Source organism: Lampetra fluviatilis, chromosome 12 (genome assembly GCF_964198595.1).
Source record: "Lampetra fluviatilis chromosome 12, kcLamFluv1.1, whole genome shotgun sequence".
NCBI classification, from domain to species: domain Eukaryota; kingdom Metazoa; phylum Chordata; class Hyperoartia; order Petromyzontiformes; family Petromyzontidae; genus Lampetra; species Lampetra fluviatilis.
In genome coordinates this window covers 2,250,744-2,277,339 of record NC_136286.1, presented here as the reverse complement: position 1 = coordinate 2,277,339, position 26,596 = coordinate 2,250,744, and the positions used below count along the sequence as shown (strand labels likewise).

General features: G+C 53.1%; 2 protein-coding genes across 2 annotated transcripts in view; both read left to right on the top strand.

Moving 5' to 3' along the window:
• DGKQ (diacylglycerol kinase theta) overlaps positions 1–16,208 on the top strand; it is a 71,017-nt gene extending 54,809 nt beyond the window's left edge. The window contains exons 20-24 of the mRNA XM_078861328.1: positions 780–880; positions 1,910–2,056; positions 2,644–2,755; positions 9,713–9,862; positions 14,429–16,208. Coding sequence (XP_078717454.1) covers positions 780–880; positions 1,910–2,056; positions 2,644–2,755; positions 9,713–9,862; positions 14,429–14,518 — 600 coding nt within the window. The 3' untranslated portion in view covers positions 14,519–16,208. The remainder of the gene's footprint in view (positions 1–779; positions 881–1,909; positions 2,057–2,643; positions 2,756–9,712; positions 9,863–14,428) is intronic.
• Positions 16,209–21,337: 5,129 nt separating this feature from the next.
• LOC144935031 (complexin-1) overlaps positions 21,338–26,596 on the top strand; it is a 204,438-nt gene continuing 199,179 nt past the window's right edge. The window contains exon 1 of the mRNA XM_078861341.1: positions 21,338–21,555. The gene's annotated coding sequence lies outside the window, so the exon portion shown is untranslated. The remainder of the gene's footprint in view (positions 21,556–26,596) is intronic.

The window sequence follows — 26,596 nt, the reverse complement described above, 5'->3', positions numbered from 1 at the left end:
GGGGTGGGTAACCAGCACCACGCCCGGCCACCTTTGTCTCCCCAGTGGCGATGTTTACATATCGCACCAGGGACTCACTTGAGGCTGAGTCGATCTAGGGGAGGCCCGGGACCGGTTCATATAATCGTCACTGGTGTTGGCCATGAGTGGGACTCAAACTCGGGTCGCCGGGTTCTTAACGCCGCGAGCTAACCGCTGCGCTACTGCTCCCCACACTCACACACTCGCACATGGTCACACATTTGCTGTTACACTGTGACACTACACCTTATGAATCTTTACTTTGAAGTTGTAATTTCGTTTTGGATTAATAAAACTGGCTTTTTAGCTCGGGGATGAAACGGAGAGTAAGGGAAAGGGCGATTACAAAAATCGCAATAAACAAACTGAAAATCTTTTCAGTATTAACGTCAACGTGGCGAGGGTTCTCGGTGGGATCTGCGTGCCACTTTTGCCATGAGTTCGGCTCTCCCCCACCGCCTCTTTCCCTGGAGGTTTGCAGGAACAGGAGGAACGTTACACTATTGTCCCAACGCAAATTTATCCGGTGCTACGCATTCAACTACACCACGCTCTCACTGCGGCAGGCCAACGCCCGTCTCCCTGCCCCCCGCACGTCGGCTCGACGTTCAGGAGCATATGTTTACGCTTGTGCGTGCATGTGTGGTTGTTCTGCGGGTGACCTTTCCCTCCCGGCGTTTGGTGTTTGCTGACCATGCTGCCCCCACTTCGCTGCCCCCCCTCCCCTCGCCCCCCCACACCCCACTCTGCCGTACCAGATCGTGCAGATGAACAATTACTTTGGGATTGGCGTCGATGCCGATCTCAGCCTGGGGTTCCACAACGCCAGAGAGGAGGACCCGGGGAAGTTCAACAGCAGGTGATGATAAGGAAACGAAACAAAGACGGTTTGCATTCGTATAGTATCAACCGAATACTTTTAAGTAGCAATGCAAACAGAAGACAGATCCTACATATATACGTAGGATATATTATATATAGTTATATATGGATATATATTGTTCCCTATTCCAAGTGAACAATAATTTTATCGTTCCGTTTGTTTACCCAAGAAAGCCGCACAGATTCTCAGGAATCTTTGTCATGAGCATCATAGCCAAGTTTTCGCAGTAGGGGGCGATGTTGCCGCTGTTGTGTGTGATCCCAATTGAGTGATTTGCAGTGTGAATGTTCAGGGTTTAAACGTTTGACCAGTACCGGTTGCATTGCACGTTCTTTTCGCCTTTTATTTTAGCTTTTGGAGTATTGCAAAACCTGTAGAGAAAACCCCACGCAAAACAGCGGGAAGAACGTAGCAGCAATGCACAGAAAGGCTGCCGGAGTCGGCAATCAAACCTAGGCCCTTGTAGCTGTGATGCACGAGCGTTACCAACTCCACCACCGCCCTGCCGCCGCAGTATATACGTTACGTGAAGTAGAGGAAGTCAGCTTTTGCGCTGTAAGGATGTGCTTCACTCAAATTTGAGAAGATGTGGAAGATTTCTGTAAATTTGTGGGAAAAGCTGTGAGAGACAGCGTCTTGAAGACATGGAGAAACAACACCAAGCCAGGAGACGAGGGTTAGAAGTTGTGGTTGCTGCGTCTCAGGAGTTCCCCTCGGCCCACTGTGCGTGTGATCTCTGTGGAAGGGTGTGGGTCGTTCAATCGCTGGTCTTGTTAGTGGCAAGCGAAAAAACCAAACAATCGTTTAGAATACCGAAGGATTTCCATCTCTCCCGATGCAAGAGAAATCATTGTCCTTTGGGATGGACTGCACGACTGACTGACTCACGTTCCGTGATGTCGTTTTATCTGGCGGCCTAACCCCTCTTCGCCGGCTCCCTCCGGAATGACAGAGAGAGACTCGAGAGGGTTCCGTGTGATCGTCCGGCCGCCCTCCTTTGCCCAGGCTGCACAACAAGAGCGTGTACGTGAAGGTGGGGCTGCAGAAGATCACGCACAACCGCAACCTCCACCGGGACATCAAGGTGCAGGTGGACAACGTGGACATCGACCTGCCCAGCGTGGAAGGGCTCATCTTCCTCAACATCCCGAGGTGCGACGTGCCGCGTTCGGCGGCAGCGACCGCGGCGCCACCACCACCGTCATCGTCGTCATCGCCGTTGTCGTGAACATCGTCATTTTTTCACGGTCATCACCGTCGTCATCGTTACTGTTGTCATCGGCACACCGTCGTCATCGTGACCGTTGTCATGATTGCCATCGTGAGCCGTGGTTTATCAATTGCTATATGAATGATCCCCTGTACCGTCGCCTTCCCCCCCCCCCCCCCCCACATTTGTGGGCTACTGTCGCTCCATGTCGTGCACATACACGTGTGTCCATGGGCAACTCACACACATACACGTGTGTCGACAGGCAACTCGCACACATACACGTGTGCACACGTATGCACAAATTCAGAACTCGTACATATTCATCATCCTCGTCATCATTGGCCATCATTTCTCCACTACCGGATGAATGCCTCGCCACCATCATCATTAATGTTGCCTCGTTACAGAACTAGATCTGGTCTAATGCTTTTGAGCAATGTGTTTGAAGGTGTGATGGGCTAAGGCAAGGTATGTGCTGGCCTTGCTATGCCACTGACCTGTGATCCCGTGGGCTTGTGTTCATCAGCTGGGGCTCTGGAGCTGATCTGTGGGGCTCGGACAGTGAGGGGAAGTTCAGCAAGCCGTGCATGCACGATGGACTCCTGGAGGTCGTGGGGGTCACGGGCGTCATGCACATGGTACGTGAGGACGCCCGGCAGAAACATCTTTGCCGTTATGTAATCACGCGCTCCCTGACATATTCTTTTCTTTTTGCCTGTTGACCCTTGGGCCCACCTCACCCCCTCCCCCGTGGGCATTGTGAACTTCTAATTAATTTAATTAACATGCCACACATGTGGTGTCCTCCCTCTGGACTCATTCCTTAGCAAGGGGGTGTGGGTAGGGGGTGGGGGATGGTAGTGTCTTTCATCAATCTGGAGATCCGCGGAAGGGAGGCAGCGGCAGTTGGTCGAGCGAGGAGCGAGCGAGCGGCCGTCTGACATCGAACGTTCGTCTCCTCCTCACCGCCACGGTTTGTCCTATTCCTTGCCTCTGGGGGTTGGGGGGTGACCGTCCCCTCATCTCTCGCCCGTCGATCAATGCCGGGCCCTTCTCGTCCGCATCGCTCCCGAGTACTCTCTCTCTCGCCTGTCGCCCGGCTTCTAGAAATCCCAGCATCCCACGGTGTCCCGCATTGCGCACGTGCCGGAGCGAGAGAGCGGGGGGTGTTGCAGCGAGAGAGGGGGGGGGGGGGTACTGCGGGAGAGGGGGGGGGGGGTCAGGGGGGGCCTTGTTTTTGTGCCGCCGTCTCGGCCAAATTAAGCGCTGGCAAAGTGCAATGCATCAACCGCGACCGCCCAAGGGTGGCCCCTTAAGTAACCGGTCCTGCTGCGATCCTGATATTTTTTTACGTGCCGCGTGAAAGTAAAGAGAAGAATTAATAAAACATAGCACTTCTGGCCTCGCGCATATAGCAAGAAAAACAATCATTAAATAGTAAATGCGCCCGCAGTCGTCCCATTTCCCCAATTCATTTTTCGCATTTCCGCTGCCCCCTGTGATTTCTTTAATTATTTACCATGGTGTTGCCTTTTGTGGATTTTGCCTTCTGCTGGGCCGGCGCTCCACAGAACAATATCCCACCCACTTCGCTCTATTGATCCGGCATCAATCATTGATCAGAAAGGTTAAGTTATTTCACCCCGGCGCTCCGCTGAGACCGCTGGGGCCAGGACGCCCTCGAGGCCACCGCTGAGGCCTCCGTACCGGGGATCGGGGCCGGCTAAACAAACTATACAAAGATCTCCCATAGAGCCTCTCACAGGCCGCTGGGGCAGTTGGTGTTCGTGAGCACTTCTTTTGGCCGGCAGAGCACACGAGGGGGTGGGTGGCCAGTACCACGCCTGGCTGCCTTTGTCTCCCCATTGCTGATGTATTCACAGCGCACTAAATGCTCATTTAAGACTGAGTCAACCTAGGGGAGGCCCAGGACCGGCTCAGATATTCGTCACCGATGTTGGCTATGTGCAGGAATTTAACTCAGGTCGCCGGGGTCAAAGCGCAGTGCCCTAACCACTGCGCTGCCGAGCCCCACACACGCACACCTTGTGTCTGTGTGCATGCGCACACACACACACCAACACGCAGGCACACTCTCCCAAACTCACTCACTCGTGACTGAGCCAACGCAAATCTCACAGCGGTGCTCATTTTATTTAGCAAATGTAAACAGCGCCCCGCTGTTGTCCGTGGGAATTGGCTAACATGCCAGCTTTGAGAAATACGACTTGCGTCCTGCACGTGCTGCGCACACGTGTCTGCGCGTGCGCGTGCCTACGCGCCTAAATTAGTATTTGCACAGCAGCGGTTCTTTCTTGCCCAAATTAATCATGTGCCTTCAGCGAGCACGATCGCTTGCTCATGATAACACACGAGTGCAAGCATGCGGGTAAGTGCATGCGTACGCGGCGCAACTAAATGTACATGCGCGCAACCGCCCTGCGCCGCAGGTGAACCCGTCTCGACCTGACGGCCCTGGTGAATGGCTGCGGTTACAGGGGTCGCGATCGGCTAAGGAGGGAGGGGGGTGGGTGAAGGGAGGAGAGGGATGGGGTGGGGGCAGAGCCTCCTTTCTGTGCGGGGAAGAGAGATCGTGGCTCCACTAGCATCCGTCCACGGACGTTCGTTGATCAGTCCCGCCATAGATGAACTCGGCTAATCGGAGCAGATGATTCCTCTGCCGGTTTCTTTGGGTCACCCAGAGGACGGCAGCGGCTCCAGCTATTGATTCTGTTGTTGCTCCAGCGAGGAATGATGGGACAATCGAACGGCGCTGGACGGCATGAGTCGCGCGCGAGCCCCACGTGACGCCCCAGAGCAGCTTAGCGGCGCGGGTTTTTGTGCTCCAAGCAGGGTTTGCTGGGTACATTTTTTTCCCTTAATTTCATCTTTATCTCCGACGTTCGCCCGCGGTCGATACAAGTGCAGTTGCGGGAGCCGGTGCTGCAAATGTTTCCCTGCTGAAATGAGCATTGGAGTTGCGGTCATTTCCGGTGGCGGCCGCTGAGCCAGTGATTTAAATTCCCCATCTCTATGGCGGGCGATCAGTCTCCTCTCCAGGGATGACTGTCATTTAATTCCTTGGTTGAGTCGACCCACGAACGATTAATAAACAACAAGGGTTAACAGGTTATGTAATAATGTAGTTTATCCAAGAAAATTTCAATGAGTCTCACGACACTTAGTCAAAAGGGTTCTGAATTAGCTTGCAGGATGCAGTTGTTTCATATGGAAGAAACAGCAGAGCACCCAGAGGAAAACCCACGGATCATCTAGAAAAAAACGGAGGGCCGAGAGAAAAATCCACCCAACCACAGGAATAACTTCAAATTTACAGGTGTCAGGCTTGGGATCGAACCCATGACCTCGTGTATACCATGCGAGGTAATTAACATATCACCGTCAAGCCCCATTCACTCATAGCTTGCCATAGACCGGTTAATGAACCCGTTTGCTGTATTACCATCTTTCGGCTGCCGTGGAAACTGGCAAATCAGCATGGTAGGGACTTTAACAAAGCAATGCATGATCCACCAACCCTTGCCTTCGAAGCGCTGGAACGCGGATCACAGGCATGTCGCCCAGTCACAGTCAGTGCCCACGCCACGCTTTATTTGTGGGTGGGGGCCGAGAGGGTGGTGAGTGGCGCACAGCATACGTCTCGCTCCCTTATGTAAAACAAGTTAGGGGTGAGGCTGCCTCCTAATTTGTAATTCTATTTTTTTCACGTGAATCCTGAGCCAGGTCCAATCAACCGTGGATCTCACCTGACTTAACGCGCGGACGCAAGGCCCGAGATCAGGTGTTAGGTCGAGGTCAGGAGCCGTATGAGAGCCCGGCACACGCCCCCCCCCCCGCTACCCATCCCCACCCCCCCACTTCATCCAGGGTCAGCCCACCACTCACCCAGGAAACCACCGCTAATTAGCTCCCTGTGCTCTCCAGTTAACGTGGGCGGCCCCCTCGATCTTGTTGGTGTGGAAGTCGGGCACCTTGGTGCGTGGATCATGGGGAGAGGTCGGGTGCAGGGCCGGGGTGCCGAGGCTGGTGAGCGCAAAACCGCCGTCTCCACTTTTGTGGTCTTCATTGGAGTTGATCACCGTCACTATCATCCATGTTTGTCATCATCGTCATAATTTTTTTTATTAAGTATCATATTCATCGTCAACATTGCCCTCGTCTGTATCACTGCCATCGCCACCACTATCACTATCATTGCCACAACACCGTCATCATCACGGTGGTCACCATCATTGTTACTCCTAGTGTGCACAACTCATCAAAGTGTGCATTGATGAATTGGTCAAATACAGAAACGTGACGTAATGCAGGGGAAAAAAACTCTCAATCGTATCGCAAATTGTTATTATTTCAACTAAGGAGCTCTTATCACCGCAATAAAGTTCAAGTGTTTTGTGTTGTGCATGCAAATTGAACACCGTGCTTAACGTTGAATCCTCAACAACGCTGTAACGGTAGCGGTTTTTTTTTCGCCTTCCACTGAGGCACAGTTTTTTGTCATTTATTCCGATTTGTAAACCGGGAACCCAGATCGACGCTCGCCTGCATCTCGGTGACTGGAACCCTGCCCACACCAAAATCCGCTCCTCGACGCCAAACAGCAAGCGGAGAGTCAGCTCGCACACGGCCACGGCGTGCTGCTGTCGCGGGCGGGCGGGTGGGCGGTGGGAGGTCATTTAATTCATCGCATTGCGTCACTACGCCCACCGCACGCACGCTGCGGTGGGCACGTTGTACGCACGCCGCAAATCCCCCACGGGTAATCCTTTTTCAGCGCAGGTCGACTCCACGATGGGTGCGTGTGTGAGTTAGGAATAATGTGACATTTAATCCCCTGTGGACGGACGCACGGACGAGCGAGCAGGCAGAGCCATCGTTCGATATCAGGCCCTCCGTTCTCCTTCTAACCCTTGGGGAGATGGTTAATGTGATCCCCCAACAGCTGCCGCAGGGTCATCTTTTTTACTCCGGCTTGCAGCTGATAGCGGAACGCCGTACGACGTCGCAGCGCGCGCGTCACGCCGCTGTGACTTCTCCATGGCGGCTCAGCCAGCGTCGGATGCGTGACGTGAACGGGCGACGGCTGAGATGTAATGCGGGTTTTTCTTCCTCACCCTCCCTCCACTTTTCCCGGGGGGGGATGCTGGCCGCGACCCGTGCCAAACCGAACAATGATGAACGTAATAATGATTCGCCCTCAAATGGCAGGCAGCAGCTAACCCGATTAAACAGAGCCCTTCGATGCCAGGTGGGGATGGTGGACGGCAAGTGGCCAACAAGGGCGCTTGAGTGGCACCGGAAGGTGGGCGACCAACAGGAAGACCTAGAGTCCCGTGAAGGATGAGGGCGCCACGGTGGCTGTGAGATGTTAGCTACCTCGCCTGGTATACACGAGGTCGTGGGTTCAATCCCAACCTTGATGCCTGCTGCTGTATATTTGGAGTTTACATTTTCTCCCCGTGGTCGTGTTTATTTTTCTCTAGGTCCTCCGGTTTTTGCCCCCCCTGATTTCCCCCATGCGTGTATTGTGTTTGGCTGCTATAAATGTCCACGTGATGAGCCACTTCGTTGAGATCATTTGTTGCCAGATCGCTTCTGAAAAAGAGCTATATAGCTCAGTGGGCCTTACCTGATAAATAAAAAAATGGTTTCGTTTATATGTCACCTTTGTAACAAGGGGAAGACCTGAAGCCAGGTCGTATGTACAGACCTGGAAGGGCATGCGTGCCGTACGGTGACGTAGTGTGTGTGTCTCGTGTACCTTAGTGTGTGTGTGTCGTGTACCTTGGTGTGTGTGTTTGTCTCATGTACCTTAGTGTGTGTGTGTCTCGTGTACCTTAGTGTGTTTGTGTGTCTCGTGTACCTTAGTGTGTGTCTCGTGTACCTTAGTGTGTGTGTGTGTCTCGTGTGCCTTAGTGTGTGTGTCTCGTGTACCTTAGTGTGTGTGTTTGTCTCGTGTACCTTAGTGTGTGTGTCTCGTGTACCTTAGTGTGTGTGTCGTGTACCTTAGTGTGTGTGTGTGTGTGTGTGTCTCGTGTGACGTCACCGCCACTTAGTGGCGAATGGCGGTTGTTGTTGTTGTGTCTCGTGTACCTTGGTGTGTGTGTGTGTGTCTCGTGTACCTTAGTGTGTGTGTGTGTGTGTCTCGTGTACCTTAGTGTGTGTGTCGTGTACCTTAGTGTGTGTGTGTGTGTCTCGTGTACCTTAGTGTGTGTGTGTGTGTCTCGTGTACCTTAGTGTGTGTGTGTCTCGTGTACCTTAGTGTGTGTGTGTGTGTCTCGTGTACCTTAGTGTGTGTGTGTGTGTCTCGTGTACCTTAGTGTGTGTGTGTGTTTCGTGTACCTTAGTGTGTGTGTGTGTGTCTCGTGTACCTTAGTGTGTGTGTGCGTCTCGTGTACCTTATTGTGTGTGTGAGTGTACCTTAGTGTGTGTGTTTCGTGTACCTTAGTGTGTGTGTGTCGTGTGCCTTAGTGTGTGTGTCTCGTGTACCTTAGTGTGTGTGTGTCGTGTGCCTTAGTGTGTGTGTCTCGTGTACCTTAGTGTGTGTGTGTCTCGTGTACCTTAGTGTGTGTGTGTCGTGTGCCTTAGTGTGTGTGTGTGTGTCTCGTGTACCTTAGTGTGTGTGTGTCTCGTGTACCTTAGTGTGTGTGTGTGTGTCTCGTGTACCTTAGTGTGTGTGTGTCTCGTGTACCTTAGTGTGTGTGTGTGTCTCGTGTACCTTAGTGTGTGTGTGTGTGTGTGCGTCTCGTGTACCTTATTGTGTGTGTGAGTGTACCTTAGTGTGTGTGTCTCGTGTGCCCTAGTGTGTGTGTCTCGTGTACCATAGTGTGTGTGTAGCGTGTGCCTTAATGTCTGTGTGTAGCGTGTGCCTTAATGTCTGTGTGTGTCTCATGTACCTTAGTGTGTGTGTGTGCGTCTCGTGTACCTTAGTGTGTGTGTGTGTGTCTCGTGTGCCTTAGTGTGTGTGTCTCGTGTACCTTAGTGTGTGTGTGTGTGTCTCGTGTACCTTAGTGTGTGTGTGTCTCGTGTACCTTAGTGTGTGTGTCGTGTACCTTGAGCCGGGTTGGGGTCCGTTGACCCAGCAGGAGAAGTCGGTGAGGCGCAGAGTTTACCTAAACCATCGCACAAACTCCATGATCCTCGTAGCAGTGGATTTTGGCTAACCATCGAACAAGAATGGTCGCTGCATCGCGCTTTCAAATGCGCTTCTCCTGCCGTCTGGAATGCTCTCCCCTTCCGATATTAGGAAGCCGCTGAAGCTATGCGCTTTGAAATCATATAGATTCACAACTAAAACAATTTTTAGAACTGATTTTTGTGTTTAGTTTGTTGTCCTTTCCCCCCTACACCTCAAATTAGCATGGTTGGCTACATATGGTGAGAAAGAAGTTTAACATACATATGTACTTGCCGATAATCTCGTCCGATCACAACCACCGCAGCACGACGAAGAGCGGCCCCGGCATCGGCCGAGGTTGTTTTAACGTCGAGATGGTGCAGGCGACATCGATGGATACACAGACGGTGACGATGATGTTCGATGTTTGTTTCCTCTTCCCCCCCCCCCCCGATAGGGTCAGGTACAAGGCGGTCTTCGCTCCGGAATACGCATTGCGCAAGGCCAGTTTATCCGCGTCGTGTTGCAGCGCGAGACGCCCATCCAGGTGGATGGGGAGCCGTGGCTGCAGCCGCCCGGGAACATCATCGTGTCGGCCGGGCCGCAGGTGAGACGCCGGCCCCCGTGCTTCTCCATCGAGGGACGTTCTTTTCACGGCCATAACGCACAACGGCGGTTACTGATAAGGGGGGACAATTTGTCGATCTGGTCAATTGGTCGCCTCCAAATTGTTACCGGTTACCCGGGCCCGTTTAAAAACGGCTCGCCACCCCGACATCCTGCCTCCCGAAGGCAGGAAACCCCCAACAAACCACACCCTGCTTGACGGTGTCTGACGATGACGTCGCCAAGCCCCACCCGTCACCTCCCGTCTAGCGGCACACTTTGGGAACGGAGGTGAGGCTTTTTTTTTTTAACCCATCTACTTTTTTTCCCGTTATACACGACAAGGTGAGTAACCAAACCGCTAATCGCTGGAGGAATCGATTTTTACTTAAATAATCAGAGAGCCCGCAGAGGTCTTGCTTGCGGCGGAGCCAACGCAGATGACGGAAAGGGAAGCGTGGAGAGGTACGTGCTTGGAATTCCACCGAGAGACGGAAAGAGAATCGCACGGATCGGAGAACAAGGCACGGGTTTAGAGGCACGTCTCGTGGAGTGTTCGGAGAGGAAGCGGAGTTTGGCAGGACACGTTGTCGCCGGTGGGGATGATGGCCACCGGTTGAGACTATCGACGGTGTGGCAACCGAAGGAGAGGGAGCAACGCCTGGCGATGGACGTCAGCTGCATAGGCGGAGCGAGGAAATCTACTCGTGTACTCACGGCGCCGTGAGAGATAGCGACAATGTGCCTTCATCCAGCAGTGGATTGATAAAAGTCAGAGCGTCTTCCTGCTCGAACAAGCAATGTTCCAGCATCAGTGGTGCAATTCCATATTCCCCTGGAGAGACGAGTTCACGTCTCACAAGAAGCGGTACTCATTGGATCGACTTGCGCGGATGATGAACCATCTCCGACACCCGTCACTGGCGACCTGCGGGTCGCGATTTCCACATTGTTACCACCGAACCTCTTGAGCTCGAAGGAGGCTGGGGTTTACATCGAGTATTGCACTGGTCAACAAAAAAAAAAAAATTCTGGTCTGGACTTTTGCAGCTGTTTTAGACTAATTTCAGGGTGCTGATTCCAAATCTCATTTTTATGCTATCGGCATACCCCATTTTCATTGATTTTACCCGAAATTAACTCTGTCACTTATGATTGCAAGTTATTGCGAGTCAGTGACTGCTTTAGTGTTAAAATATGGTGCTGTATTTTTAGGATAGTGTGTTTATAATATCATTTTATGTAGATATCCACATTTATTTAATATTTTTCTTCTGCAGTTTTTATTGAAAATGCAATATTTGATATCTCAAAAACCTGATGGGATAGACAAAAACTGATGCCAGATTTGGAATCAGCACCCCAAAATTACCTTAAAACCGTTGGAATACCTTATGCCAGAAAAAGTGTGTTTACCAGTGTTATTCGTGGACCTCTGGATACGATTGTAAATGATTAAAGCGAAGGGTGTGATTGTTGGTCAACTTGGCCAGCGTCCTCCATGATGGAGCGATGCCCTCCGCCCCCCCCTCTCCCCTGCCGATTTTCAACTCCAGCATAGAAGCTGCTGTTGTGAAGATCGCACATACCAACAAAGACATTTTGTTTTTTATAACGCTGCTGTGCGCATCCGTGAAGCGATAATCAAAACTACCAAATTTTCACGCGTACTAATTACAATTGTGCAATTTCGTTAATGAGCCGCCGTTGAGTGGTGGAGCACGCTAATTGGAAATGCGCATGCTCACGCGGCGACGATTTCAAACAGCTTCTTTCCTGCGCGCATAATAATGGGAACCCATTTCTCGACGTCTTCTTCTTTTGAAGTCTCAGGTGGTCTCTGTTTTTCATGTTGTTTTTCCCCGTTCGCTTCCACCCCTGCGCCGTCTCGCAGAGCTGCAGGTCGTGTTGGCTGCGTGCATTTCATCTTCTTGCGCCGCACGTCCGCACCATGGAACGCATCTCGTTCCCTCCCCTGCCTCCCATAAACATAACAACTTTGCAGTCTCTGCGAGCCTTGCGCTTCTTGCGCTGTTGGCTGCCAGCTGCGGAGCACTTCTTCGATCTGCGTTGCCGGCTGCAATTAAATCGCCGACAGGCTTCGACCTTTCGTCCACGACTCTCGCTACGAACAATGGAGAGAGTGCTTGCTCCTGAGCCTCCAGTTACCCCCCCCCCGCTTAACACCGCACGGACGCCCCCATCCCAAGGCGAAACGCTCTCGGGCGGGCGACCCGCGGGGTGGCAGCCAATCGTGGTGCCGCGACGTCGTTTTGCCGTCGTCGTTTCTTTTTTTTTCGTCACTCCAGCAAAGGCCAAAATTTGCATAAGTAATGCGCTCGCGCGGCCCATGAAGGAACTCCCCCCCCACCCCCCCTCCCCGCGTTCGCCGGCAGCCATCGGCGACGGCGTCTGGCGCGAGAACAGCGACGGGTCACGGCTCGCAGGCCCCGGCTCGCGTTCGGCATAGCGCGGCAGCCGACGCTGGCGTTTACGCGCCGAATGAAATAATGGCTCTCTCCGACTGTCGTCTCTCCTCTCTAGCAGCGCGTCGCGTAAAAAAAAAAAAATCCGTTTTGAAGCCCTCCGTTGGCTTCGCGCTTGAAATTTGCGAGATCAATCTGCTCTTATTTCTTTAATTTTCGTCCCAGAGGAGCCCTTTATGTAGAGGAGCTCCTCGCTTCAAATGGCCCGCCTGTAAAGGCCCTCCATTGGTGTTGACACCCGCGAGTTGCCGCCGAGTGAAGGGCCACTCGAGCCTCCCTTTGTCTCGATGAACCTTGTTACCGTGCGGCACTTTTAACTACGAAATGCCACAATCGCGATAAAGGATTTTTGAGGGATTGCTCCCGCAGAGAGAGAGGCTGCTTTTTTTTTTTGTTCCCTTCTATGCCTTGGGTTATAAAGGAAAAAAAATCCTGGTTTCATTATTTGAAGGGCATTAAACGATTTGCAATGGGATTTAATAATTGGCCTCCTGACAACATTGTTCACGGTTCGAAAGTGAACGTCGCAAAAAGGCCGACAACCTCTGAAAAACCTATTGTGTGCATCCCCCCCCGCGTAAGTGACGGCACTGGGCCCCCCATCCCTTGCCCCCACCCCCTCCCCCGCCTCTTGCCCCTCCCCGTCCCTCCCCACCAGGTCACTACACCAGAACTGGCTGTTTCCTCCAAACGTAATATTAATATTCATTGTTCGATTTTCCCTGTCCTGAGCCCCCTACTCGCATGGACCTAACTGCCATGACCTTCATGACTTGTTCCGGAGTCTCAAGACTTGTTCCGGAGGGTCCTGCATTGTGATGTTTCGCTTGTGTAATTAATGAGTGTTTGAATTCATGTGGGAGGATCAACGGGAGTGCCCGGAGAAAAACCACGTGTACGTGGGAGGGATAACAACCAAAGGTCTTAATTGATGTATCCAAAAATCCATCCCTTGTAATGGTGTCTCCTGGCCACCTTGCAAGCTCGAGTCTACAACCCCTGGATGTTCCAAGGAACTCCACCACCTTTTAAGGACTATCCAGATTCAACGCTGCTTGATTTCCATAATACGACCAAATCGAGCAAATTTCAGGGCAAACTGACCGTGAGACCTGTGCTTACCTTATTATTAATCTCATCCTTCCGCTTATTTACCCGGCAAAGCCTCGCTTGGTCTCAACTCTTTTAAAGAGAGTCCTACCAAGTTTCCCCAATGGGGGGGGGGGGGGGGGCGTTGTTGCTGCTATGTGTCATTCCAATTAAGCAATTTACAGATATGTTTTTTTATCATGCCGATGTTTGGCTAAATACCACTTACATTGTGTGGACTAAACCGGAAAACCCGGAGGAAACCCATGCAGAACAGGGGGAGAACATACAAACCTCACCCAGAGTCGGGAATTGAACCCAGGCTGTCCTAGCCGCGAGGCGTGAGTGTCACCACTGCGCTGTGCCACCTGCCGCCTCGTGCTTTGTAATTCATAGAAACGAGACCCACGGATGTGGCAGCTCCTACTCCGAGAGACCGACGATCCCTCGACACCCCCTCGCCATGGCAGTGTGCGCTACCTTTGTTTCACACGGAGATGTAATTGGGATAATTCTGACGTCACGGGAGCCCGTGGAGGATGTTGGCTGTGTGTAGGTGTTAATGAGACACGTGTCTGTGTGGGGGTGCGGTAGTGTAGTGGTTCGCGCGCTGCTCTCCGAGCCTGGCGACCCAGGTTCGATTCCCACTCACAGCCAAAGATGATCTGAATCGGTCCTGGGCCACCCCTAAATCGACTCAGCCTCAAATGAATACCTGGTGGCGTGTGTCAACATCGCCACTTGGGAGACAAAGGCGGCCAAGTGTGGTGATGGCCACACACCCGCCTCTTGTGCCCTGCCAGCCTTTATAGGTGCTACTCGCTAACAGCACTTGTCCCAACAGTCTGTTAAGGCTGTACGGGGGATCTTTGTCTGATGCCGGTGTCGGTGTGGGCCGATGCCCTCGTCGCCGCGTCCCGGCGCTGCGCCGAGTGAAGCGGTGAGCTTCCGCGTCGCTGTGCGCGCCTGACAATGTACCGCCGTGTGCCCAGGTGAGCATGCTGAAGAAGAGCAAACAGCGGCAGAAGAAGGGCAGCCAGAGGGAGCCTCGGGGCGACTCCACCGCCGCCGCCGACGACTGAGTCATCTCGCCCGTCGCGACGCATATGGCGTCGTCAACCCGCGGCTGCTCACCACCGAGCAGCCGCGAGCTCTCCGCCATTCCCCGTGTCGCCCGCCTCTCGCGCCCGCCCTGCCCCCCTGCCCCCCCTGCCACCGCCACACACACAGAACCCTCGCGGGCGACTTGATGCGTTCAGTGTGATAATCCGCGTCGGAATTAGTCCGCGTGAAGAGTCGTCTTAATCAGCCCGAGTGTTTTGAGGCGGTGTCCATAAACTCCCACCCGATGTTCTCAGAGACCCGACCCCTAATCCTCCGTCGGAAACCGCAGTTTCTTTATTCAGATTTTTTGTTGTCGTCGTTGCTGAATATGAAAAAGATTTAAATGGTGTCTCTATATTAGTGATGCAAAAACACCTCGTAGTGCAGGTGGTTGTCTGTCGCTGTGGTGGTCGTTTACTGTAGTTAAAAAGAAATTATGCAAACATTCCACGTCGCTTGACCGCAAAAAAAAACGGTTGCCTTTGTTCCGAATCGATCGTCGGGGCCGCCTCCTCCTCGTCGGTGTCGCAAGTCTGTGACACACGCCGTTACAGAGTTGGTTCGGTTTCTTTTAACGTTTGACAAAAAATGCGATCGTGAAGTTTTGATGATGACGACAATTAACACGACGATGGTCAGGATTAAGATGATGATGACGGTGCGGTGAATTTCATTTTGTTTACAGGACTAGTTTCCATTGAGCCTTCTTCGACTCGAACCGCCAGTCCATGCCGGCGGTTCGAGTAGGATCGACTCTTCTGGCCCGGTCCGTACCGAGGAGCTGCCGGGCGAAGCTTATTCTCTCCGCGCTTTGCAGTTTCCTTTTTGGCCAGCGATTGCGCTCTGCAAAAACCTCACTCGCCAAATCTCTCCATCATCCAGAGACTTCGTAGAATTAGTCACAGGGCGCTTGTTAAGATCACGGAAACGTGGCAGCCCACGTACGCTCACGCACGTACACGTTGTACGTCCACGTTGTACGTACACGTGCAACATGTGCCGTTTCTTTTTTTAAATATCCAAATAGCCGCTCGTGACATTGATCGCTTATCCGCTTGTCCCTTGGCAAACATCTCTAAAACGTTGGACTTAGATGTAGCGACTCTTGCGCAGGGTGCGCTCGCAAACAGCAGGGAGGAACACCACAGCATGCCACGTGGCCAGCCACATCCTGTACGTACCTAACGCTGCTCACTCATCGTTCGACTTGGCAGAGTCACTTTTAGGAAATAATTTCGTTTGCGACAAAACTAAGCCACGAAACGGCGCTCGTTCGCAGCAGAAAAATGTTTTGAGCCAAGTTGCGGACCGGGCTAAAACGCCATCTCGTTTTGGGGCCAAAACCACTACAAGTTCGACAGGAGGAGCACGGACTTGTTTTACGGTGGATTGATTTACTGGGGTTTATTTTTAATCTTGGAGCAGATGGTGATATATTTTTGTGTTTTTATATATATAAAATTAGTATCTGATTTTATTTATTATTACACACGGGACGCCGTCGTCGTTCGGGAGATCGGTATGGGCCGGGCCGGGCCGGGTCGGGTCCCGTGGGGCCATCGCCGCCGCCCCTTTGCCGAGTCGGGGGCTGGCCACGCGGAGCCGCCCTGCGCCTTCCGCGGCCGCCCGGGCCACACACCACGGGGGTCGCCTGGGAGAAGTGGTGGGGCTGGGGGGCGGTGGGTGTGGGGGAGGGGTGGGGGGGGCGTTGGGGGGGACGATCGGCGTTTTTAAAATATTATTTTTGTCCACCGCGATTGTCCTTTCTGTTTTGGAGTCGTCGACCAAGCAGCAGAGAGAGGATTGCGTACACTGAGAAGGGCGGCCGCTGTCGTGTGCAAGACGGCTTCCTCATGGTGCCGGCCCTTTGGCCGAAGCGTTTACGTTTTCGGGGGGCGGGGGGGGTGTTTTTTCTCTCAATGTATTTGGGTTGCGTGTTCATAATAGATGTACAGGCTGACGCGCGCACCTATACACACATTCCATGATCGCGATTAGAAATGGAAACCGTACTCACCTGGTTTGACTGACGGTCGTCGCAGAGGGTTGAATAATCGTTTTAACAGATCGCAAGTGCGTTATATATCTTATATATTTTAAAAGAAACGAGGGTAACGACGACGATGATGATGATGATGTGATTCAACGAATAGTGCCACCCATTCCACTCGATGCTTAGCTGCCGCGCCGGGTGTCGCATAATAGCTCGCAAGCCCTAACCGCAAGGGTTAACCGGCGAGACCAGGGCTACACAGATATGTGGCCCGGTTCAGAACGAGTGGGTTAGATGGCAAAAAACAGGGGTTAAAAGTGCATTACTTTAAGATTGCCAAACAAAACGATGGCGTGTGTACATTGTGTAACGTGCGCTTAACACAGTCTTGTTTGCGTTGACCGGCAAATGTGTAGATACGGGGAATCTGTAATTAAATATTGATACAAATCTGAGAAAACCAAATCTAAAGAAATCCCACGCCCAGCAGGACCTGGTTCGCAGTGATGGGTGGTGGCGGTGAAGAGCCCACGGTGTCGTGAGCTCTGAGTGGTTTGAGGACGACACAGGTCTCCCCGTTATTCAGTGCGGGGGTTTAAAGCATTGGTACATCGACGACGATGATGATGGACCCAACCTCATCGTTCTTCGAGAGGACTCGACAAATAGCCTTGCTTCATCAGAATCGCGCACCTGGGTGAAGTGCTCTCTGTCTCACAAACTGTTGAAGCAATTCATGTCACATCTGATTCGACCTCGGGCAGGGGCGGGGAACCCTTTTTCTGCCAAGGGCCATTTGGATATTTATAACATCATACAAAATGATCAACTAACAAATTTGCCCGTTAGATTTGGTCAAACATTTTATTAACTCACCACTAATGTGATGGCTGGAACTGCTTCTCTTTGGCGAGGCGTGTGATGTTAGCTGGTGTTGATGATGTTGCTAATCACAACTGATTTTCCAGGTTTGCTCCTAGATTTATTGAATTTCGAGTCCCGCAGGGCCACACTATATGATTTCGCGGGCCTTATACGGCCGTTCCCCACCCCTGGGATGCCTACGAAAGGAGCAGCTACGACTCTCCGTTGATGTTCGACCGTGATTCGGAATCGAACTCGTAATATAGTGCGGTAACAACAGCGGCGCCAGCGTCCTAACCACATGGTCACCACCCCATGAAGACAAAGATCTCCCGGTATAGTCTTAATAGACTGTTGGGGCTAGTGCTGTTAGCGAGCACTTATGAAGGCCGAAACGGCACACGAGGGGGTGGGTAGCCAACACCACGCTCCCTCGTGGCGATGTACTCTTTTGAAGCTGAGTCGATCTAATAATCGTCACTGGTGTTAGCCGTGAGCGGGAGTCGAACTCGGGTCGCCGGGTTCGTAGCGCAGCGTGCTAACCGCTACACTACCGCTCCCCACACACACATACACACACCCGTGTCATGCTAAATGCGTGTCGTGGAATATGAGCTCTTGTGGATCAGACCCGCCGCCGTGACGTTTCTATAACCACTGGGCAAGCTGCACGCGAGGTCCACTCGCAAAGTCAAGCAACATCGATTTCCTCCGTCACGGTTTAACTCTCGTGCCTCTTACCGCACAAGGTGGTCTCCCATCGACGCAGGCTCCGTGTCGCCGACACGTCCCCTGGATTTTCACAAATTTTACTTTTTTTTAATGTTACATTTAGGCTCACGGCATGAACACCATTTAACCAATGAGCATCATGGACAATAATGGAATCGTCGAGGAAGAGGGGGTGGATCGTTACTGGCCTCGTTCATTCAAGGGTCCCCTCGTAGCTCTGTATATGAAGCCAACGCCAGCAACAACTGAACGGTGACCTATTCACTGGGCCACGTGTATCCGTTGTAAAACAGCCTGGCTGAGACCACACCGTGATGTAAAGATGCATATTCCCCCCGTAATAGTCGTACATTGTAGGGGCAAGTGCTGTTAGCGAACACCTATTAAGACCAGGGCCGTGTCCGCCGGCCTTCGTCTCTCCCGCGGTTATGTTACCACACCAGGGTTTTTTTTTTGTTTGGCTGAGTCGACGTAGGAGAGGCTCTGGCTGGGTTCAGATTTCACTCCCCACTGACGTTAGCTGAGTACACAGACACAAACATACAGACACATGACCTACATAGACATGTGCAGACATGCATATGCAGATACTCGTATAATGCAAATACGCATGCAGACAAGCAGATATGTACTAAATAACAATATAATTTACAGCCCTTTGTTAATCCACTGCGGGATGAAGGCCTCCCCACATTATGTCGGTCATGGGAGTTGCCTGCCCATAATTCGGTACGGAACTGGTTTAGGTGGGACGAGCCACGAATGTTAGCCGGGGTTGGAAATCAAACTCGGACGGCAGGATTATTGTTGACACTGTGCTAACCGCTGCGCCACCGCTCCACTCCAGAGACGCGTGCTATTTCAATCCATTCCCATTCATCTCGATGAGAGCCCATTGGCTCATCCGGTAGATAGCGGGATAATGTATCTTGAAACCATTAAATCGTGAGCATAATCGGTTACTTCATGTAGATTGTGGTTGATTAGTTAATGGCAATTGCGGCTGTTATGGATTCCACATGCACCTCACTGGAAAAAAATAAAGAATCGAATCGTGATAATAATCGAGTAAATGCGTGGTATTCTCATTGCAGTGTCTGCTTATGGGGAGAGCAAATTAATCGGTGAATGTGCGTGGGATGTGATATTCCCAGCATGGGCAAGTGGAGCTGGAGGAGAGAGGGGGGAGGGATTGGGGGAGTCGGTTCATTGTTGCCCCACCCCCTAGTTAATTAGGGTCACGGTGACCTCGCTGTGACTGCCTCGGGGATGAAATGTTTTGCCCTGTAGCCAAAAATAAGCCTGGGACAGCATCCCCCACGTGAAACCTATACCGAGTGCGATTCCCTCGTTCCCTGCGGGCCGATTCCCACGATTCGATATGGATATCCCTCTCGCTCGAATCTCAGCTGGCGCGCTCCTGGTTAATCCAAGGTTGTGCTTTCACCTAGTTAATCCAAGGTCGTGATTTCACCTGGGTTAAGTGAAGGACGTTCAACGCGAATTAAGAGAGAACCGCTTACACCCCCCCCTACCCCATGATTTAACGAATTGTGGCGATTCGATTTCAAAACTAAAGCTTATTATTTTGTTATCGTGGCGGAAGTAGCGAGCGACCTCGTAGCTGGAAGGGGCCACGTGCAGAAGCCGTTTCGAATACAAACGCATAGGATCTTCTCTCTCGCCACGTGATCTGATGCGTGCGTCGTGAGCGTATGAATCGATCTTGATCGATGTTATGGACTCTGTCCGGTGTGATGACTGTACAGGTGGATTGTTGTTGTGGCTGACTCGTGCCCGCGCTGTACACAGTCGCGTTGTGTCTGTCTCGCTGATGGTGTCTTTTAATCTATTAAAATACGCGCATGTGACCAATACATAGAGGCGATGATCCGACTCATTAAACTAAACTTTTTTTTTTTACCAGGTAAAGCTGTATAGCTTTTCAATAGCGACCTGCCCACAAATGATATCTCAACGAAGTGTCTTATCACGTGGAAATGTAAAGCAGCCAAATACTCCAAATGCACGTTGATTCTAAATGTGGAAGTGACCCGGATAAAAATCCACGCGACCACGGGGAGAACATGCAAACTCCAAACATACAGCAGCAGGCGTCAGGCTCGGGATCGAACCCGCGATTTCCTTCACACCAGGCGAGGTCGTGAACATCTCGCCACCGCGGCGCCCCATTCATTCGCTGTTTCATATGCATGTATTACGTCATGCTCTTGTGACGTTTCTTGATTAACAACGGCAAAACGCATCCCTGAGTGCCAGGACGCTTGTTCAGGAGGGTCCTGCTTTTGCGATGTTGGGCCAATTCCATTCATGAGTGGTTGGCTTCGTTGTGAGAGGAAACAGGGAGAGCCCGGAGAAAATTATAATTAAAAAAAAATTACAATTGCCATTCGCGGCCTTCCCATATGGAGGGGGTGCCATTGGTTAGGCGTGTGTGGAGTGCTCGGCTCGGCTTTGTGCTCTGAGTGATTAACAATGCCATGGTTCGTTTCGTTTGCTCAGCCGGCAGGTGTGTGGGAACAATAAAACAGACGCACACACGCGCACCAAAACAAAGCCGCGCGCGGACACGTGTGCAGACAAAGATACCTAATTAGCACACACACATACACCACGTACACACACATCCTTACACACACACGTGCACACGATCACACGTCGCACAATCAAAGTCAAATACATCCGTAATTACCACTTACAAACAAACACACACGCGCGCGAGCAAACACCATGCAAAGACAAAGATTCACCCCCCTCGCATAGCCGGTACAGACTGTTGGGGCAAGTTCTGTTAGCAAGCACCTACGTCGCGTCACACGAGGGGGTGGGTGACCAGCACCACGCCCGGCCGCCTTTGTCTCCCTAGTGGCGATGTTTGCCGCACCAGACATTCATTGGAGGCTGATGAGATATCGGGAATGCGCAGGACCGGTTCAGATATTCGTCACTGGTGTTGGCCCCTAAGTGGGAATCGAACTCGGGTCATCGCGCCGCGCGCTAGTCGCTGCTCCCATATACACACAGAGACACAAACACGCACATACGTGGTAACACAAACGCTTTCGGAAGCGCACAATCAGACCGGGACCCATGAGTCTCCGAATACAGAAGGGACGGCACTGTACGTACCAAGCTTGCACTCTCTCTCTCACTCTCTCCCGCTCTCTCTCCCTCTCCGCCCAATTAAACCTCTAACACCGAACCCTGTCGCTAGCGAGAAGCGCAGTGATTCGTGCCGAGAGAAGCTGCCACTCCACGTTCTTGCCAGCCGTCCTGTCTTGCCCCCCCCCCCCCCCCTGGGTTGCTCCTTCCGAGGCTCCCCGTGGCTTTACCCCGGGACCGGCTCGGCTCGCCCAGGAGCTGTCCACGGCCGAGAGGGTGCTGAACGAGATCGCGCCGACCGCGGTGAGTCGTCAAATGTAACCGTGTGGCCATCACGACGGTGTTTAGACTCATCACGGCTCGGTCGCGTGTAACTCACGAAGCGGTGATGCGAATACAGAATTGTGTGTTTTAAGGTATGTATCTGGATGTTTCAATGAACAACAGCGTCGGTCCATGCAACGCACTGTGGAAAGACTAGCGCCTTGGTGAGCCAGGCGAGCTAAGTGTGTGTGTGTGTGCGCACATGGATGTATGAATGCACCAGTGTGTGTGTGTCTACGTTCGCTGTATCACAGTACGCGTATGGGGAGGTACGGAGGGAGGCTCTGGGACCGGTGACCGGTATGAGCCGGTGCGTCGCTCGGTTACCCCTGGCCGGTGTTCGCTTTCGTCTGGGCGAGGTGGGGAAGAGCCGGGAGGAGCCGGGTATCACCACTAGGCCATAGGCGCAGACGGGCGCGGCACAGACGCCGGCGAAGTAAGGGAAGGGGGGGAATGCGACGCGGTCCCTTTAAAACGGCAAATAAAAAAAAATCGCCGTTTTTTTCCCCCCTCTGACAAATAATGATTTTGGGGGGAGCAGGAGGGGTGGAATACAGAGTCGTGTGGCCTGGGCGCTGGGGTAGAGGGGGTTGGAGGAGGGGGCTGGGGGAGGGGGCTGGGGGAGGTGGTTGAGGGAGGGGGGTTGAGGGAGGGGGGCTGGGGGAGGGGGGCTGGGGGATTGGGTTTGGGGGGTTGGGGGAGAGGGGTTGGGGGAGGGCGGCTGGGTGAGGGGGGCTGGGGGAGGGGGGCTGGGGGAGGGGGGTAATTAGAGAATGAGGGGATGATGAGCGTGGCGACATCCACGAATGGGGATTGGATCCCCCCCCCCCCCTTCCATGGAAGGGTTCGGGTCGTGGAACTCAAGATTCACGGCGACTCCGAGCTACGATTGTTTGCCGCTTTCAAGCTGACACTACTCTTGCGCACAGCAGCAATATGGTTCGGGAGCTAAATGCCAACGTCGAGGTCTGCTACTGCTACTGACCACGACAAGATGGGCTTCAGCAGAGAGTTCGTGTCGTGTCGCTGTTTCCTCCTCCTCCTATGTTGAAGGAGTGCAGACTACCACTGTGGGTTTACTCTGCGGTCCATAGTTTGGGTTGCATGGCCGCACTCGCACTGCTGTGCCTTGGAAGCAAATTAACGAAACAAATGCTAAGTGAGTTACATTGTGTCGACTTGTGAGTACATACATGCTAAGTAGAGCACTGTGGCGCAGAGGCGCTTGCGAGCGGTGGACGTTCGTACATTTCCGTTTACCTGCTTTGTCGTGAGTGTTGCATCGGTTGGTATTTAAACAAGTATATTTAACTTCACTTAATTGGTGTTCAGAACACATGGCAAAGACATATATTCCCTGTAGAGCCTTTAACAGACTGCGAGGGCAAGTGCTGTTAGGGAGCCCGCAGGGACAGCACACAATGGGGTGGGTGGCCAACACCACTCCCGTTCGCTTTTGTCTCTCCGGTGCTAATGTTTACACGCCGCATCAAGGTCGTCATTCTAGGCTGAGTCGACATAGGGGGTGCCCAGAACCGATTAAAACATTCGCCCATGTTATTGGTCGTAAACGGGAATGGAACTCGGGTCGCACGTGTGCGATTTAGCGCAGTGCCCTAACCACTGCACAACCGCTCCCCCCCACACACCACACCCCCCCCCCCACACACACCCCCCCTCCACACACCACACCACACACACACCACACACACCACACCACACACACCACACACACCACACGCATACATAGCCACTCGCAGCTTCATTCCCACGGTGTCGAAGCCACGGGAGGAGACAACGGAGCCGGGTTTTTGTGACGTATGTACGTTGAACACCGTACGTAGCCAACCTGTGAATCGCAGATGAGTGGCGTCACTCATCTGTATTTGAGGGCTGCAGTGATTCCATCAACGAATTTGTATTAGGTCGACAAAAACAATTAATCAGTCGATTTATACTGGTAGGAACCTCTTGTTACACCAGACCACAGGAGATTATTGTGTCCGTCCGTCCGTCGTGCAGGGAGGGGCCGGGTGGGGAGTGTGGGAGGGGTGGGGCTGGGTGGGGAGGGGCTGGTCATCCCGTGGTGCCCTTATAAAACTCAACGTTTAACCTACTCACGCCGGCTTGTGCCCGCCCTCACAGTCGGGCATATTTGCGGAATACACCACGCCGCCGTTGACCCTGGCCATTGACCGAGCAACCCAACGTTCCTACCAGCTCCCTCCGCAGGAATGTGTTTTATGAATGGATCAAGACCCCTAAACTCGAGGAGAGCCGATTGAGACTCAATGTAGAGAATGTGGTTTATGGTAACACTTCTCAGACTTCTGTTGGCACGTGCCACGCACACCCCCTGGTGCGCCGTGCCGACCTTCATAAAGCTGTTCGCTAGCAGCACTTGCCCCAGCAGTCGGTGTCGTCTATAGGAGGGATCTTCATCTATTAGTGTGTCACAGCGGGGAGCACCGTCGGTGCATCTGCCACTGAGTTAGTCAACTCATGGCACCTGGGTTTGTCCCTCCTGTCAGCGAGCCATCTGACACTTCGCGTGGCCTCACAATGTGGCTCGCCTGGCACAAGCGCCATGGCGACTTCGCCGCCACTTAGTGGCGAACAGCGCTTGTCGTTGTATCCGTCCCGAGTTTGATTCCCGCTCACGGCCAACATCGGTGACGAGTATCTGAACCGGTCATGGGCCTCCCCTAGGTCGACTCAGCCTCAAATGAGTACCTGGTGCGGTGTGTAAACATCGCCACTCGGGAGACAAAGGCGACCGGGCGTGGTGCTGGCCACCCACACCTCGTGTGCCGTTCTGGCCTTCATAGGTGCTCGCTAAACAGCACTTGCCCCAACAGTCTGTTACGGCTACACGGACGATCTTTGTCTTTGTGTCTCCGTGTGTCCCCTCATGCAGAACCCGGGTGAGCACTCACACTGGCAATTTGCTCTACCTTTGTGAGAGTTTCCAAATCAGCAGGTGCCCACCTTGTGATTGACGCTGTACCTGCTAATGGTAGGCCTGCGGTGAGCGATGCGTGAAGAGGGGGGGGCGGGGCGGGGGAGGAGGGGGGTGGAGGGGGGGTGTTCGACTCGAGTGGTCGGGGTGTCGCTGTAATTACTTCCAGAGAGAGCGCGCTCGCGTGTGTGACCCTCTCGCTACAATTTCACATTTTATAATGGACAATTTGAGTTAAAAATATAAAGACAAATATAAAGAGGGGTGAGGGGGAGGGTGCGAGGCACACCACGTGGCTGGCCTTGACATCACGCTGCTGGCAGCGGGCGCGTGTCAATTGTCGAGTTAAGAAAGTCGCGTTGACCAAATGCACCCAAACATTGCCGACAAGAACCTGTGGCCGCCTTCGGTGTCCACTGTGAGCGAGAGAAGAGAGGGATCGTCACGGACAGTCGCGGTGAGCGGTCTCCTTGTTCACACGAGCCTCGCGTTCGACGCCCATCTCCCTGTGCGGTTGTCCCTCGCCGGCGATGGAAGTTTCCACGTTGCCATGACGGGTGCGCATCCATAATTGGATGGGCCCCCACATGATTCGTCCCACGCGCAGGTCGAAGGCATCATATTGGCTGCCAAGATGGGCGAGAGAGCTTGGGCAGGACGCGTCACGGCCTAGACCCGGTGGTGGCCGAGGCTCGCGAGTGGGTCACGTCCACCGCGGAGGCGGAGCGATGAAATCGGTTCACGTGCTGGGGCGGATCGTTGCACGGCACGGCCGTAATGGGATCGCGACGGCTTGGAGAGGCCTTCATTCAGCAGTGGATCGATCATGATGGCCACAGTTGCCGCATCTCGGAAGCGGGTTTGAGCCTCGTTGGCGTCTGCGTGTCTGCGCGTTGAACTTCTTTCGCACCGTACGTATCCAACCGTGCCGATCGGAGGTGCGGGGGTGACCGCCGCCAGGGCTTGCCAGGGGGTGTAGGAGGCGGGAGTCGCGGAGGGTGGTGGGGGGGGGGCGAGTTTCTCCAGGTTCCGCGACTTCCTCCCACACGCAGTCACACTCTCGGCGATTGTAATTGAGGTAATTAGCCAAACACCTCAATGCAGAATAACTTTCCTTACCACCATCATCATTGTCATCATCATTATTATATTCCTGATTTGGTCCTGCCTCTCCACCCTCCCTCACCCCCGCGCCCCCACCAACCCCACCTTCACTAACCACCAATGGTGAGCGTGGTGAAGTATGGTCAGATAACAGTCACCGTGACCAACACGGCACGAGACGGGCCTTCATCCAGCAGTGCATTGACAAACGGCTGCACGTTATCGCTGCATTATTATTGTTATTATGGTGTATGTTGGACTTTTGTCGCAGCGTACGTAGCCAACCATGCTAATCAGAGCTGCGACGATAATCATCATCAGCAGCAGCAGCATTATCGTCGCGATTGTCATTTGCATCGTATCGCCACGTATCGAATTTGTGAGTCGTGTAAATTGTATAACGACGGAACGAGGCAGGCGATCGAGGTGGGTCTGGGGCGTTGGGGCAGAGGGGGTGTTGGAGTGGTGGGGGGGGGGCACCCGACTTTGCTGCCCATCGCAGAGCGAGCCGCGCCCCGAGTTCCGAGTGCGCCGTGCCGCGATAATAGCGTTGCCATTAGGGGTTAATTGTCTTCCGCCTTTGTATCTGATTGCCGCGATTTAGCCTCGACTTCAAGGGGGCGCGCAGGGAGAGAACGAGAGGCGGCAAGCGGTCGCCAGCACCGCGACCCATTCTGCTCCACCCGGATCTCGGTTCGCCTCTAATGAGACGAGAGAAGCCGTGGAGGAGGTGGGGGCGGGCGGGGGGTGGAATGGGGGGGGGCGAATGTGGTAATGTCATTGCATCGTGCGACACTCACCTCTTACTTACCTGTGGAACTCACCCCTACTCACTTATGAACTCACCCCTTGCTCTCTGCGTGCTCACCGCTACCTCCCGCGCGCACAGCCGAGCTGCGGTGAACAGCCGTGCGGTTCCATCCCCACTCGCCGACTGGTCTTCACGCGATGGTGATG